Raw genomic sequence first — 15,624 nt, forward strand, 5'->3', positions numbered from 1 at the left:
AGACCCAAGGCTGCTTTCGGGGATAGAGCAGTATGACAGCCATGTTTGGTACTTGGAGCTGCTCCCAGCCTAATCCCACAAAATGGGCAGGGAGCAGCTTTGTCTCAGACCCTGAGTGTCTTGTACCAGATACCAACATTCAGATAAATGTCAGGATCTGTCACTGCACAGTGTCAGTCCTGTTTTGGACCCAGGACTATCCCCAGATCAATCCAGAGAATCAGAGAGAAGGGCTGTGTCCCAGACCTTAGAGCTGCCCCATGCTCTGAGACTTCCTGGGATCCAGGACCTTAAAGAGCCTTGCCTAAGGGGGAAGAAGTGCAAAGTTCTTTAAAGCTCTGGGTCCAGCAAGCCTGATGCTGACAGTAATTGATTGTCAGCATCAGGCTTGCAGCATCAGCACTTTGACAGCCCTTAACTAGGTTCCTGGGACAACTGGGACCACTGTCAGCACTGGGACAATGGGGCATGCCATACATTCATTTTATGGAGCCATAGAAAACAGCCAAAAAAATTCCACATTTTTTGTGGAATATCTTTGTGGCTGGTTTGCCACTAATTAGAGGTTAACATTGTTACTATTATCTTGATGATATAATGGGGATAAAAAGTAACTTGAATCTGAACATAAACAGATGGGTGCTCTTTGGGGAATCCTTACTCTGTTTCTTGCGGTGGGGTGGGGGGGACTACAGGGCCAGTAGAAACAGTAAGGGCTCTTTGAGGGAAGGGCTTTTATGACTCAGGCAAAGGCAGCTGTCAGAGCTAGGACTAACAAGCAGCCCCTGTGCTCAGGCCAGCTAATAGGCCAGGTTGGCCAGAAGGGACAGGGCCCAGGTAATCAATAGGCTTGCCCTCAGGGAGAAAGGGTAGTGAGGCCTGCCAGGGACAAGGTGCCAGCCACAGAAGTGCCCAAGGGGCACGTGTGGTTTTGGGAGCTCTGCCAGGGTTCAGGACTCAAACCAACACACAGGCATGAAGCCAGGAGGGCTAGGGCCAGAGCCTGAAAGGGACAAAACCAGGACGAGGAATCCAAAGTCTAAGAGGGGTAAAAAGCCAGGGGTCAGGGACCTGGAGCCCAAGAAGGGTAAGATAAGCTAAGCTGAGGTCCGGTGTAGTGGGCCACGGTAAGAATCCCAGCTAGAGAGAAACGGGCAGAGGCTGGGAAGGCCAAGGCCCCAACAAGGACATGGAGACCTGAGGAAGCCTGACATAAGGCACCTTGCTCTCAGAACTATCAGAGTTATTAACCGGTAACCTTGGTGAGGCATGGGCATGGTTGTAGGGACAGAAGGAGACCACAAATTTAGCCCTTAAGGCACACAGGGCCTAAAAGAGCAAGTACTGAGAAGAAAGAGAGAGGGAGCACCTAGGCTTACCAGCCTAAGAAGGCAGGCTCCCTTCATTACCAACAATAAGACGTGGCAGGAGAGGAAGCAGGGTGAGACCCTGGGAGGTAGAAGCAGGAGTCTGTCAGGAAAGATGTGGCTGCTAGGAGGCACATAGATGGGGGACAGCAAGGAAGAGGAGATGATCTGTTAACCAGGGTATCCCTTGGGGTAACTAGGAAAAACGGCCACAAACTGATGGAAAGCAGATTTAGGTTAGACATCAGGAAGAACATCTTTACAGTAAGGGTTGCCAAAATCTGGAATGGGCTTTGAAAAGAGGTGGTGCTCTCCCCTACTTTGGGGGTCTGTAAGAGGAGGCTAAACATACACCTGACTGGGGTCATCTGACCCCAGCACTCATTTCTGCCCAGAGCAGGGGGTCGGACTCACCTGCCCAGGGCATGGGGTCAGACTCGATCTGCTAAGGTCCCTTCCGACCCAAACATCTAGGAATCTAGGAATCATGGCAGCTCTTGGGAACCACATCTTTCATAGTGCCCACTTACTTTAAATCTATATTTCTTCACAGTATCATTTTAAATACTCCTAATTCCCTTAATATTATACTGAATTTGCATTTTTGAGGGTTTTAATGAGATTAAACATAATGTATTCCTCTCAACAGGACTAAATCCCCTGGCAAGTTCTTTACTAGGACAACTACACAGCTTCAAGTATCCAAGCCAGCTCATTTAGCACTAGATCAAGGTTTTCTGCTTGGCACTGCATTGTTCAGAAAAGACATATCTTAAGAGACTAAAACTGCTTTACATTTTGGGTGCTTGTACACATGCAGGACACCTGCTCTGACAAGTTCTAATTAGAATGTGTCAGAGCAGACTTGATTAATCAAGTCACCAAACTATGGGGAAGTATGGTCACCCTAGAAGATAGGCTGGCAATCCAGGCTGACCTCAACAGGCTTACAAGGTGGGCGGATCAAAACCTTATGGCATTCAGCACTGAGAAATACAAGGTCCACACCACACTTATAGGCTTGGCAGTGCTACGCTTGCTAGCACCATGACTGAAAGAGACTTGGGGGTCATGACTGATCACAACATGCACATGAGCCACCAATGCAATGCTGCAGCCAGCAAAGCAAACAAAACTCTAGCTTGTATCTACCGATGCATCTCAAGCAAGACCCAGGAAGTCATCTTCCCACTTCACTTAGCCTAGGTGAGACCACAGCTGGAATATTGTGTCCAGTTCTGGGCTCTCTAATTCAAAAAGGATGTAGAGAAGCTTGAGAGAGTCCAGAGGAGAGCCATGTGAATGATTAGAGGACAAGAGAGCAGACCTTATGAAGAGAGACTGAGAGACATGGGACTCTTCAGCCTGGAAAAGCGTAGGGTCAGGGGTGACTTGGTGGCAGCCTATAAGTACATAAGGAGTGTGCATCAGGATCTGGGAGAACAACTGCTCACCGGGGCACCCCATGGGAAGATAAGGTCCAATGGTCACAACTCCTGGAGGACTGTTTTAGGCTGGACAGAAGGAAAAACTTTCTTACTGTCCGAGTCCCCAGGGCCTGAAATAGACTTCCCCCAGAGGTGGTGCAAGCACCTACTCTGGATACTTTCAAAAAACAGTTGGATGCCTATCTTGCTGGCATCTTTTGACTGCTGCTGACTTCCTGCCCTTGGGGCAGGGGCCTGGACCCAATGATCTCACGAGGTCCCTTCCAGCCCTAGTGCCTTTGAAATCTATGAAGTCTGCTGGAGTCTTCTAATTAGAACAATGCCAAAAAAATATTTTTTCACTTTTATATTGTCTTTCAAAGGAATATTTGCATGCTATAGGCCCCCTCTATATGTTATAGGTATTGCTCAATTACCTGGTTAATTGCACAATTACTTTAAGACTAACTACATGTGCAAATACATATCACACAATAAGTGTGATGGCCTCACCATCATATGCATTCAGTGTCCCTGCATTTCAAAAGGGCGGCAGGGGTGCTTTAACTAAAACTTGTTAAATGAGCTTAGTTAAAGCACCCCACCCCTGCCATTTTGAAGTAAAGGATGCTGAATACATGAAACACTGTGGGTGTTGTAATTAGAGTGGCTCCCAAGAGCTGTTCTAATTAAAATACCCGCCATCCTTCCAGAGCACATGTATATCCTTTGTTTTAAGTTTCAGCAGGTACAGGTATATACAATTATACTGCATATTTTAAAAGTGTAAAATGTAAGTGTCCTACAGTAGCTCTTCTGGTGGATACCAGTGTCTATGAAAGATTATTAACAGTGTTGGACAGCTGGAACCATATAATAAGGATTGGAGTGCCCAGAAAACGATACAGTAACATTCTTATGTTTAAGCATGAAAAGTACTAACATCTCTTCTTGAGCTCTAACCAAGTCATGCAAAGTTTTGTTGATGAACAGAAATAAACACAGTTTTCACATCTGGAATTCAAGACATTTGGAATTCACTTTTGGGAACAGGCTACTTCTGTAACATTACGGTAGGTCATTCTGGCAATCTGTTACTCCAGTTTAATAAATAATAATTCCGCTAAAAGCACTGAACTTTCATCAGTGTGAAGTGGCAAACATGGCACTGGGTCTCAAGAATCTATGGTGACAACAAACTTCATTTTCCTTTATTTAGTTTATATGTGAATCAACATAGAAATATTCTGATACTGTCAGAATAGTCAGAGAAATGCTATTTTGATAGCAACTCTGTGTGTGAATAAATGTGTCACTGATTAAAACCAGACTGAACATAACCTGTTATGTCTGCTTTAAGAATACAGTTGTTAATGCTCTGCATTTAGAACAAGTATTTAACAGCTGCTGACAGTTCTAGTCCTGGACATATGCTCTTATATTTAATTCAGCTGCTGCTATTAATGTGCATATATGCCCTATAATTTATTTAATTATTGTGAGAACTATTCAGTAACTAAAGTCCTTCCAGAAATTTTTTAGTATACATTAGCTTAAAGGGTGTTTATGAGAAGTTAAAGGTTTTTCTATTCAAGTGTTCATTTTTATTTTCCAGTTTTTGAGGACTGTAATAAGATTAAATGTTACACATTCTTGAAGTGATGAAAGCTCTGGGATGAATTTAAGAACACTGTCAATATAATTACCTCAAACTTAGCCACAACCCCAATAAATAATATTAAAAAGTAGACAATGGGCTTCATGCTAATGACTTCACCTTACTATGCTCGCATAGAAATTAATCAAACCTAAGTTTTCTTCCTTCACTGAATTTAATTTTCACTCATGTCCTTGTTCCTTTGTTTTACCCAAACCTGGGAATGGAAACATCAGAATATGTAACAATGTCCCTTCTTATGGTAGTTCTAGCAGCAATCCCCACTGCCCCCAGCTGCGCAGAGGGACTCTGCCACAAGCCCGTAGGGGGGGCGCCCCGATCACTGCTAATGCAGCCATTGAGTGCAGGGCTTTCTTTAAGACCATCAAGCACTGGTGATCGGGGCCTCTGAGGGCTTGTGGCAAAGCTCCCCCATGCAGTGCGGGCCAGAGGGGATCTCTCCCCTGCCCCCTACCTGGCACCCACACAGCAGCTCTCACATTGCACGGATGCAGTGTGGCTGTCAAGGGGGCTGGGGGAGCTGGCAGGGGAATGGGGTCAGGTGGGGGTTCCCCCATGGTCCCCTCCCCCCTTGTCCAGCCTCCTGCACCCACTACTTATTGGCATGGAGCCTGAGTCCAGCTCCCTGCAGTGGCAAGCAGTGACCTCCCAAATTTCCAAATCAATTCCCCTCTCAAGTGCTGGGACATTGGGGCCGGGTGAGCAAATATGATGGTGGGGGGCTGGGGGAGTGGGGGGGGGTCCCAGTCACTGCTGCCACACCCCTGCCACTGCCACCACCTGTACAATTCAGAGGGGATTCAGCCTGATTCGGTGGCTGAATCTCTGAATCCAAAAATCAGCTAAATCAAATCGGGACAGTGATTCAAATCACTGAATCAAATCACTGTCCCTCTGAATCAGCTGAATCCAAAGCTGAATTGAATACTTGCTGCTTTGCACAGGCCTAGTGCCTATACATGTGCAGCAAGGCTGCTCCGATGCACTGTAGTTACAGTGCATTTGAGCAAACTTGATTAATCGAGTCTGCTGGACTGTGGTAATTACCATGGTCCAATAGACTCCACTGCTCCTTGTATCAGCATCCCTACACTGAAAAAATGGCAGCTTGAACTAATGCTCATTCAACCAGTTTTAGTTCAAGTGCCCCTACTGCCATTTTTCAGTGTGGGGACGCTGATACACATGACACTCAGCACTTTAATTAGAGTGGCTCTCAGTACCGCTCTAATTAAAGTGCACCCCTCCAACTCCCAGAGCATGTGTATAAATTCCCATTGTGTCTGTCCTCAATCTCATTTTTACAGAAAAAACATTGTCCTTTGAATCTTTTCTCAGAGGTTGTTTTCCACACTTCTTATTCTTGTTACTCTCCTCCTGAGACACAAATTTGTTGATATCTTTCTTAAAGTATAGTGACCAAAACTAAACACTACTCCTGATAATACATACCAGAATGAGGTTTTTATCAACAACATCACATTGGTTCTGTTCCAGTATAACCCTCAGATCCTTTTCTACACTACTGTTAATTTATTTCTCATTTTGTGTTTGTGCATTCCATGTCTCTTTCCCAAGGTAATACTTTGCAGTTGTCTTCACTAAATTTCATCTTGCTAATCACACTAGTTCTTCAATTTATCATAATCATTCTGAATACAAGAGTAATAAGTAACACTTACCGAAGTGTCAATGCCCATAATCAACCCATTTGCAAGGATAAAAGTAAACAATATCAGTATCTTCATTCTGAGGAAACTACAAAAGAGAGTAACAAATTAGATCAGGATTCATTACAAAAATAATAATTTACATATACAAATGGTCATATTTGCTCCTTAAAAATCCTCTATTATTTTAATATATTTAAAATAGGGGGGTTAATTTAGGAAAATTAAAAAATAAAGGGGACAGAATAATGTTTTCCCTTTGCAGACCACTTCTGATAGAAGATTTCCAACATTCATTTGAATGGATAATGAAAATATATTTGTGTATTTTAAGAGAATGTTATGTAGAGGCTGTGAAATCACATAATTATAAACAGGGTAAGAAAAGAAAATATAACTTCTCCATTCAAATCCTTTAAAATTACATATTTTTTTTCTTTAACTTTGGTTGAATCAGAATCAGGTTCAATGTTTGGTCCTTGTGAAATTGTGGAATTGTGGAATATGGATAATATCAAGTGTGGGACAAATTTGGCTCTTGCATACACTGATGTAAGTGCACCATGAATTTGACCTGGTGTTCTGGGACTACAGAAGATGACAGATATTAAATGATCCACACAGGAAAGAAAGGAGAATAATTGGATTTCTTCCTCAGAATTGTATTCAGAAATATGTAGACTTGACTCCCCGCTGTATAGATCGGGAGTTAAGGGCTTGTCTAATGGAGTTAGATATACTGGTTTTAAACTAAGTTTAAAAACTGATTTAAATTAAACTAATGCAAATCACTGTGTTCATATTTTTATTTTGGTTTAAGAATGACTTGTTTTGCTCTGCTTTAAATGAAATCCTGGTGCAAACTAAAACAGCCTTTTGCACTGGTCTGACTAAATCAGTTAAAAAGAATGTAAGTTAAACCCATACAAGTTTGTGGTTAGACAAACCCTGAAAACAGAAAGAGATTAATGCTCCCATTTCAGCAAAGTACTTCAATATGTGCTTAAAAGATCATTGCCTCTGTGGAAAATTCCACTCAATTTCTATACGCATAAATATGAAATGCCAATGGAAGCTGGGCAGATTCTTTTTTTTATTCTTCATATTGTACAAAAATAACCAGTGTGCATTAGGAAACTATGTTTTTCAATCCCTTAAAATTCAGCCAAATCAAATCTCACCTTTGAAAGGCACATTCAGGCACATGCCAATTTTCAGGTTTCCATTGTCTAAATCTCAAACACTTGATACTTGTTAAAAAATGACAAGTATGTCTTATTTCGCCAGAAAACTGCATTTTTCCCACTCTGAATTCCCACATGCTTCAAAACAACATGTCCATTGCTGGTGCATCTTGCAAGAATTATTCTCAGGCAGAGCAAGTGCATCAACTTTGAGGAAACTGAAAATGACATGTTAGAAGGAAAATTCTTAGGCAATCTCAATTCAGATGTTGCTGCATGCTATTTCCTTGGACTTTGATTGTTCAAAGTTATCTAATAGATGTTTAAAATGAATGCATTCCCACTCATTTTAATGGTCACTGACCAATTATCTTAGGGAGAATTTGAATTTAATATGAAAAAAAATCAATCACATTTTATATTAAGGATACATTTATAGGTAATGTATAATGGGTAAATAAATTATAAAAAAATGTTTTAATAAAGGATTCACAGGATCACAGGAAAGTAGGGCTGGAAGGGACCTCAGGAGGACCTCTAGTCCAGCCTCCCTCTCAAGGCAGGATCACTTCTGTTTAAGCCATCCAAGGCAAGTGTTTGTCTTTTGAACCTGCTGTAGAAAATTTCAAGGGATGGAGATTCCACAGCTGCTCTAGGTAGCCTGTTCCCACACTTGACAATCCTCATAATTAGAAAGTTTATTCTCATCTCTAGTCTAAATTTCCTCTGCTGCAGCTTGATTCAACTGCTCCTAGTGCAGTCCCCTATAGTCACAGAGAAAAGGCTATCTCTATGATCTTTATAATCACACTTCAGGAATATGAAGGCTGTTATCAAATCCCCACCCAGTTTTCTCTTTTTGTCAGGCACATCCACACATGCAAGCACATGAGCTTGCAGTAGCTCAAATAGAAGTGGTGCAAATCTGAGCCGGGGCTTTTTGCCTCACCGCACGTGCTCAGACATGCACTTTGTTGTGGAGCAAATTGTGCCACTTCAGCCAAAATAACCCTGCCTGGCTCCTCCCAGATCTGCAGCCAGGGGGAGCTAGAGCCTGTGGCCAGCACCTGTCCTGGCCCCATCAGTACAAAAAGCTGTCCTAGCAAGCAGCTCAGGGCTACTTGCTCTCAGGAGCTTCTGGGAGGAAGTTGGCCATGCCCCTTCCTGTCTCAGGTTGCTGTTGTTGCAAGCTTGGTCTCAGGAGCTTCTGAGGAGAAGATGGCCAGGCCCTTTCCTGCCTCTGGCTACTGTTAGCTCCTGGCTTGGTCTCAGAGCTTTTGGGAGATTCATAGAATCATAGAAGTAGGGTTGGAAGGGACCTTGTAGATCTTCAAGTCCGACCCCCTGCCTGGGCAGGAGGAAAACTGGGCTCAAATGACCCCAGCCAGGTAGGCATGAAACCTCTTCTTAAGGCCCCCCAGGGTAGGAGCCAGCACCACTTCCCTCGGAAGTTGGTTCCAGATCCTAGCCGTCCTAAATGTGAAGTAGTTCTTATGGATGTCTAATTTAAACCTACTCTCCAACAACTTGTGGCCATTATTCCTTGTTATCCCCGGGGGGCGCTAGGGGAAACCCCCCAAACCCTTCTGGTCCCCCCTGGTGAGTTTATAGACAGTCACCAGGTCCCCCCTCAGCCTTCTCTGGTGAAGGCTGAACAGGTTCAGGTCCCGTAGCCTCTCATTGTAGGGTCTGCCCTGCTGCCCCCGATCATGTGGGTGGCCCTCCTCTGGACCCTCTCGATGTTGTGCACATCCCTCTTGAAGTGGGGCACCCAGAACTGGACACAGTACTCCAGCTGTGGCCTGACCAGTGTCACGTAGAGGGGGCAGATCACCTCCTTGGCCCTACTTGAGATGCACGTGTGGATGCATGATAGAGTCCGGTTGGCCCTGCCAACTGTGACCCCACATTGTCGGCCCATGTTCATCTTGGAGTCAATAATGACTCCAAGATCCCTTTCAGCCTCCATGCTCTCAAGAAGGGAGTTTCCCATCTTATTAGTGTGCTGCTGGTTACTATTGCCTAAGTGAAGCACCCTGCACTTGTCAGTATTGAAACGCATCCTGTTTTTGTTAGCCCACCCCTGCAACCTATCCAGGTCTTGCTGCAGTCTTTCCCTCCCTACTAGTGTTCCCACCTCACCCCAAATTTTGGTATCATCAGCAAATTTAAACAGGTTGCTTTTCACCCCGTTGTCCAAATTGCTGATAAAGAAATTGAACGGCGTGGGCCCAAGGACTGACCCCTGGTGGACTCCGCTGCCCACTTCCCCCCAGATCAAATATGACCCATCCACCACCACCCTCTGAGTACGACCCTTCAGCCAATTTGCAATCCATCTGATGGTGTAGGCATCGATGCCACAGTTGCCTAGTTTTTTAATGAGGATGGGGTGGTCAACAGTGTCAAAGGCCTTGCTGAAGTCCAGAAAGACTACATCCACGGCGACACATGCATCCAATGCTTTTGTGACCTGATTGTAAAAGGCAATCAGGTTGGTCTGACATGACCTGCCCCTAATGAAACCGTGCTGGTTGCCCTTGAGCATCATCCCTGATGCTGGCCCATCACAGATGTGCTCCTTTATGATCTTCTCAAAGAGTTTCCCCAGGATTGACGTAAGAATGATGGGCCTATAGTTGCCCGGGTCCTCCCTCCTCCCTTTTTTAAAGATGGGGACCACATTGGCTATCTTCCAATCATCTGGCACCTGGCCCGAGCACCATGAGCGCTCGTAAAGCCATACCAAGGCCCCTGCAATAACCCCTGCTAGCTCCCTCAACACCCTGGGGTGGAGAGCATCTGGACCTGCTGATTTGAACATGTCCAGCCCCTCCAGAAGCACTCTAATCCAGTCCTCCTCAACCTTAGGTCTGGAGGCGTTCCCCTCGAGTCCGTCTTGAATCATGGTGGGGGAGTCCCGGTCCTTGCACAAGAAAACGGAGGTGATGAATTTGTTAAAGAGGTCTGCCTTCTCCTCTGGCGCAACCACCGAATTGCCCAGCATATCTTGCAGGGGCCCCACATTTCCCGGTGCCTTCTTCATCCTCCCTATATATTTGAAAAAGGACTTTTTATTATCTTTGATCTTGGACACTAGTCCTAGCTCTATGTCTGCCTTAGCTTTCCTAACAGCCCCCGTACAGGCCCGAGCAGTGGAGGTATACTCCTCTTTGAAGATAGCCCCCCCCTTCCACCGGGTGTATGCCGCCTTTTTGGCAACCAGGCATTCTCAGACGTCCTTGGTGAGCCAGGGGGGCTTTTGGGCACTCTTGCCCCCCTTGCTTCTTGTTGGGATTGTCACCCCTTGGGCCCTGAGTATCGTCTCCTTAAGGAACAACCACTAATCTTGGGCACTGAGTTCCCCTGCCCTCGAGAACCCCAGCGCCTCTCCCACTAATCTCTTCAACTCGTTGAAGTTGGCCCTCTTGAAGTCTAGGGCTACCACCTTGCTGCAGGCCCTTGACACCCTGCGCTGGATGGTGAATTCCAGCAAGCCATGATCGCTATCACCCAGGTGGTCAAGGACCTGGAGCCCCCTTACCAGATCATCGCCTGTGGCCAGGACCAGGTCCAACAGGGCATTTCCTCTGGTGGGACTGTGCACCTCCTGGGTTAAGTGGAGGTCCTGTATCTCAGCCAGGAACCTCCTGGAACAGTCTGACCTGGCTGACTGCTCCTCCCAGCAAATGTCCAGGTAATTTAGATCACCCATGACAACCATTTAGATCACCCATGACAGGAGTGAGTGGGCTGAACCCCTTCCTGCCTTGGGATGCTGCTGCCTGCCCCCGCAAGGGGGGGTCCTCTGCTGCATGCTGATGCACCCCCTCAGGGAGGGGCCCACTGCATTGCACCACACCCCAGCTTCTGCACCCCTATTCCGGCCTGCTGCCCAGCCTGCCACCAAGCCACAGTCTGGGGACAGCTTGGGGAGGGAGCCTGCTCTGCCTGTGGCCCCCTCCCCCACCATCACTGCCAGACCCTAAAGGTACCTTGCCTGCCCCAGCTGCCTTGGCAGGGCACCCCAACCTTCACCTCCACTTTCACCAGAAGCACACCCTCAGTGGTTGAACTGGATGGCTCCCACCACCCCCCATCACTGCTGCTGCTGCTATTGTTTCTGCTGCTGCCCCTTCTCAGGAGAGAGGGAGATTTCCTTCTGCACCACCTGACACCATACCTGCACTGGATTACTTCCTAGTTGACTGACTGCTCGTGCCCTCCCCCACAGCTACTTCACTGCATCTGATCCTGATTCATCTTCCTGCCTACTGCTCTGCTGCCAAGCATCTGGCTGGAGGCCTGAGGGGTTTCTGGACAGATCTTCCAGAAACAAAGCCCTTCCACTGCTCCAGCCATCCTTTACATCCGCCTCAGCAGCCTTCCCTGTGTGTTTTTGCGTTGACTGACTGCTCGTGCCCTCCCCCACAGCTACTTCACTGCATCTGATCCTGATTCATCTTCCTGCCTACTGCTCTGCTGCCAAGCATCTGGCTGGAGGCCTGAGGGGTTTCTGGACAGATCTTCCAGAAACAAAGCCCTTCCACTGCTCCAGCCATCCTTTACATCCGCCTCAGCAGCCTTCCCTGTGTGTTTTTGCCCTTGTGTGGTAAGGCCTGTGGTTCACTCCCCCTGACCTGGTGTTTGTTGTGTGACTGAGTAAGCCAGCTCAAGCTTCCCCAGCCCGTGTGTGTGTGTGTGTGTGTGTGTGTGTGTGTCCTCCCCCACATTCTCAAAGTATAGGCCTCCCAGTTTTTTTCCTGTGGGGCTGTAGCTCAGTGAGCTTCAGCCCTCTTCCTCCCTATCCCCCTTTCCCCCCACAATCAAAGCCTGCCCCTACTAGATTCACGAGCCCCATGGGATATTCTGTTTTTCTTTATCGTCTTCCCTGCCCTTGTGTGAAACAATGGCAGGGCAGGAAACTTCTGAGGGGCCATCTGCCCCCCCAGAGCTTTCTGTAGCCCCCACTATGGGGGCCAAGCCACCAAGGAGATGCATGCCCCTGCAGCCTCCACCCTGGAGGCAGAGTCCAACCAACTTCCTCTCAGGGTGGAGAAGCCTGCAACCTCACTGCAGGGACAGGTGGGACTCCAGTAGGGAGCCAACAGGGCCAGGGGGTCTCCCCTGGCCAGGACCCCCCCTCCGGAGGGGTTCCCAAGCCCCCTCTCTCATAATCGGGGACCAAGGGCAAGGGCAGTGAGAAGGGCTCCTCTTCAGCCTCCTCCACAGCTGGCGGTGGGAAGTGCAAGGACCCTGACCCCAAGCCTAGACCACCAGCACCTGAGGGGACCAGGTGCACTACACCAGCCAGCACATCCACTCAGCTGTCCCTGGCCCTAGCTCTGGCCCCACCAATGTGGCCTCCTGGGGTGGGGGGAACCTCAGCTATGCACAGGTAGCTGTGGGGAGACCTGAAGCTGGGGGGCCCTGGACCCTCCACTGCCGGCCCTTCCAGCTTGGGGAGTGGGGCCCCCTTTCCGACACTCACCCGCAGGCATGGGGTGAAGTGCCAACTGCCCAAGCAGGAGAACTTGCACTTTGAGACCTGGGTGCAGACCCTAGCTTGGGTAGTGGGGGCCCCCAAGATCGTGGCGGCCTCCCACTTTCATGGCAAGGGGTCTTTTTCCTTGCCTTGGAGGCCACTGCACAAAAAGCGGTAGAGAGGGGGCTCATAGTGGAGGGCGAGTGCGTCCCCTTTGAGCCTCTAGAAGAGCTGGGGACCAGGGTGGTCCTCAGCTCCATCCCTCCCTATATCCCCAGTTGGGCCCTGCTCCCCAAGCTCCAAACCCTGGGGAGAGTTATCTCCCCAGTGGTGGGCCTCTCACTAGGATGCCGAGACCCTGGCCTCCACCACGTGCATTCTTTCTATCACCAGGTCATGATCCAGCTGGCAGCGGGACCACAACTGGTGGCTGAGGGGTGCCTGGCAATTCTTTATCAGGGGCCCTGGTGAAGATTTTCTATATACTGGGGGACCTGCAGTGCTTTCAGTGCCATGCCCTGGGGCACTTGCATCATGAGTGCCCCATGGGCCAGGAGGGGAGGGTGTCTGTGGGTCCCCACTGAAAAAAGGGGTGCCTCTACCACCAGCACCCCACCCCCCTCAAGTCCCCCTGGCACCCCAGCTACCACTATGAGCCCCGCCGTGAGCTCAAGGGACCCTGCCCCCCAACCAAGTTTAGCGGAGTCCCAGGCAGCAGCAACTGGGGGGAGAGAGGGAGCAGGGCCCCTCTGCCCCTGGTCATACCCCTGTCATGGCTGCCCCACCCCCGCAACCCTCACCTTCTCTTGCTGGAGCCTGTCCAGCTGTGGACAACTACAATGGCTGACTGGGTGCAGGTCCTGTCTGGGCATAAAGGCAAGAGGAAGGCTCAGGCACAGCTGGAGCCTTCTGACATGGGGGGCTTCTCTACCCCTCCCAAGACCACCATATGGGGGGAAGGAGGGGCCCAGCCTCCAGGGGCCTCTCCAGCTGTGCCTGACACCCCACCCCCAGGAAAGATCAAACTGGTGATCCCCATGGAGAAGGTTTCAGGGCTGCTAGATAGTCCTGAACAGGAGTCCATGGAAGAAGCCCCTAATTCTGCTGACCAGGACCTACTCCCTGAAACTAGGGGCGCTGAGGCCTACCCAAAGGAAGGCCTGGCAGCAGAGCCTCCTCCCTCTTTTGATCTGGGGGATACAGAGGCCCTGGGGTTCACCCCAGTGAGTTGTGAGGGAGGAGGTCCCCTTTCCCAGGACCCTGAGGCAGATGCTAGAGTCACACCGGTGCCTAGCAGGTCTCTTCCCTCCCCCTCCCAGAAAAACCTCACCTCCAGCCTGCCTCATAGCCCCACACCAGAGGGGGTCATGGTGGGGTCCCCTAATCAACAGGCCGATCTCAGCGGGGACCCTGCACAGAACCCCTGGGGCTCCAGCTCTACCTCACCATCTTGTGAAGGAGCCCTACTCCCACCGCTGTCCCAGGGGCTGCAGAGCTCTCCTAATCCCAACCAGAATCTGGGGTCTTAGGGGACTGGGGGGTTCAGATGGTGTCTAAGGAGCCCTCTGAGCTCCAGGACCAGGAGGGGGATGCCTGAGAACCAGTAGGCTCCATGGAGCCTGAAGACCTCTTGGTCCCAGCGGTCCCCAGGAGTGAGCTACTTGCATTTCTTAACCATGACTATACCTGCCAGTCTGCCAGCAAGGTACAGCTAGCCTTGGACTGCTGGGGAGATTTTGACAGTGTCCTTGCCACTGCTGCACTGGCGAGGGAAGGTAAGGGGCCCAAAAGCTAGAATGCCTAGATCTATAGGTGGGCCCGCAGTTTCATAGATACCATCTATACATATGGGAGGGTGCTATGCGAACTGGTGGGCTCCACACCAGGTGTTGAGATGCGTGAGGCCCATGCTGAACCCTCTACTCCACCCCCCCAGTTATGAGGTCATTTAAGATCGTGACCCTCAATGTCCATGGCTGCAGGAAGGGTCTTCAGAGGTGCCGAGTGCTCTCCTTCCTTCAGGAGGGAGGGTAACCTATAGTATTCTTGCAGGAGACCTTGACGACTCCAGCTGATGAACCAAATTGGTGGCTGGAGTGGGGAGGCAGGGTCTTTTTTAGTTACCTCTGAGCCACCTCAGGCCGGGTGGCCACTCTGTTCTCCCTAGGCCTGCAGCCAGAGATTCTCCAGGATGTTTAGGTGGTGCCGGGTTGCCTGCTGCACCTCCGGGTCCTGGTGCAGGGGCTGGTCCTGAACCTTCTAAATGTGTACACGCCTGTGAGGGACCCAGAGTTGGCGGATTTCTTCCACCAGGCGGCCACATACACCAGCACCCTCAACCCTTGTGAGTACCTTGTCCTTAGTGGGGAGTTTAATGTCACCCTACATGCTCAAGATCAGTCAGGCAGGAAGTAGAACCAGGCCACGGTGGATGTCCTCGGGGAGATCCTGATGGACTACTCCCTGGTGGACATCTAGCATGCCTGTCACCCTACTGACCCTGCTGCTTTCACCTATATGAGGGCATGCCACTCCCAGCTGGACCAGGTTTATATCTCTTTGCTGCACTTTGCCTGGGCTCACTCCTCTGGCATCCAGCCGACCCCTTTCAGTGATCACCATCTTGTCTGGGCCCAGGTTGTGCTAGGGCCTGGGCATCTGGGGTCGGCCTACTGGCATTTCAGTGCCAGTCTGCTGGAGGATGTGGGCTTCAGGGAGGCCTTCTGAGAGTTCTGGCTAGCCTGGTGGGATCAATGGGCAGCTTTCCCCTCAGCTAGGAGATGGTGGGATGTGGGGAAGGTGCGCATCCGGCT

The 15,624-nt window shown here is 49.3% G+C and overlaps 1 protein-coding gene across 1 annotated transcript in view; it reads right to left on the reverse strand.

Annotated features, from left to right (window-relative positions):
• The window catches only part of FGL1 (fibrinogen like 1), a 47,121-nt gene that overhangs the window by 24,588 nt on the left and 6,909 nt on the right, over positions 1 to 15,624 (reverse strand). The window contains exon 2 of the mRNA XM_006015864.3: positions 6,155 to 6,230. Coding sequence (XP_006015926.1) covers positions 6,155 to 6,220 — 66 coding nt within the window. The 5' untranslated portion in view covers positions 6,221 to 6,230. The remainder of the gene's footprint in view (positions 1 to 6,154; positions 6,231 to 15,624) is intronic.

The sequence above is a fragment of the Alligator sinensis genome, unplaced genomic scaffold (genome assembly GCF_000455745.1).
Source record: "Alligator sinensis unplaced genomic scaffold, ASM45574v1 scaffold528_1, whole genome shotgun sequence".
Classification (NCBI taxonomy): Eukaryota; Metazoa; Chordata; order Crocodylia; family Alligatoridae; genus Alligator; species Alligator sinensis.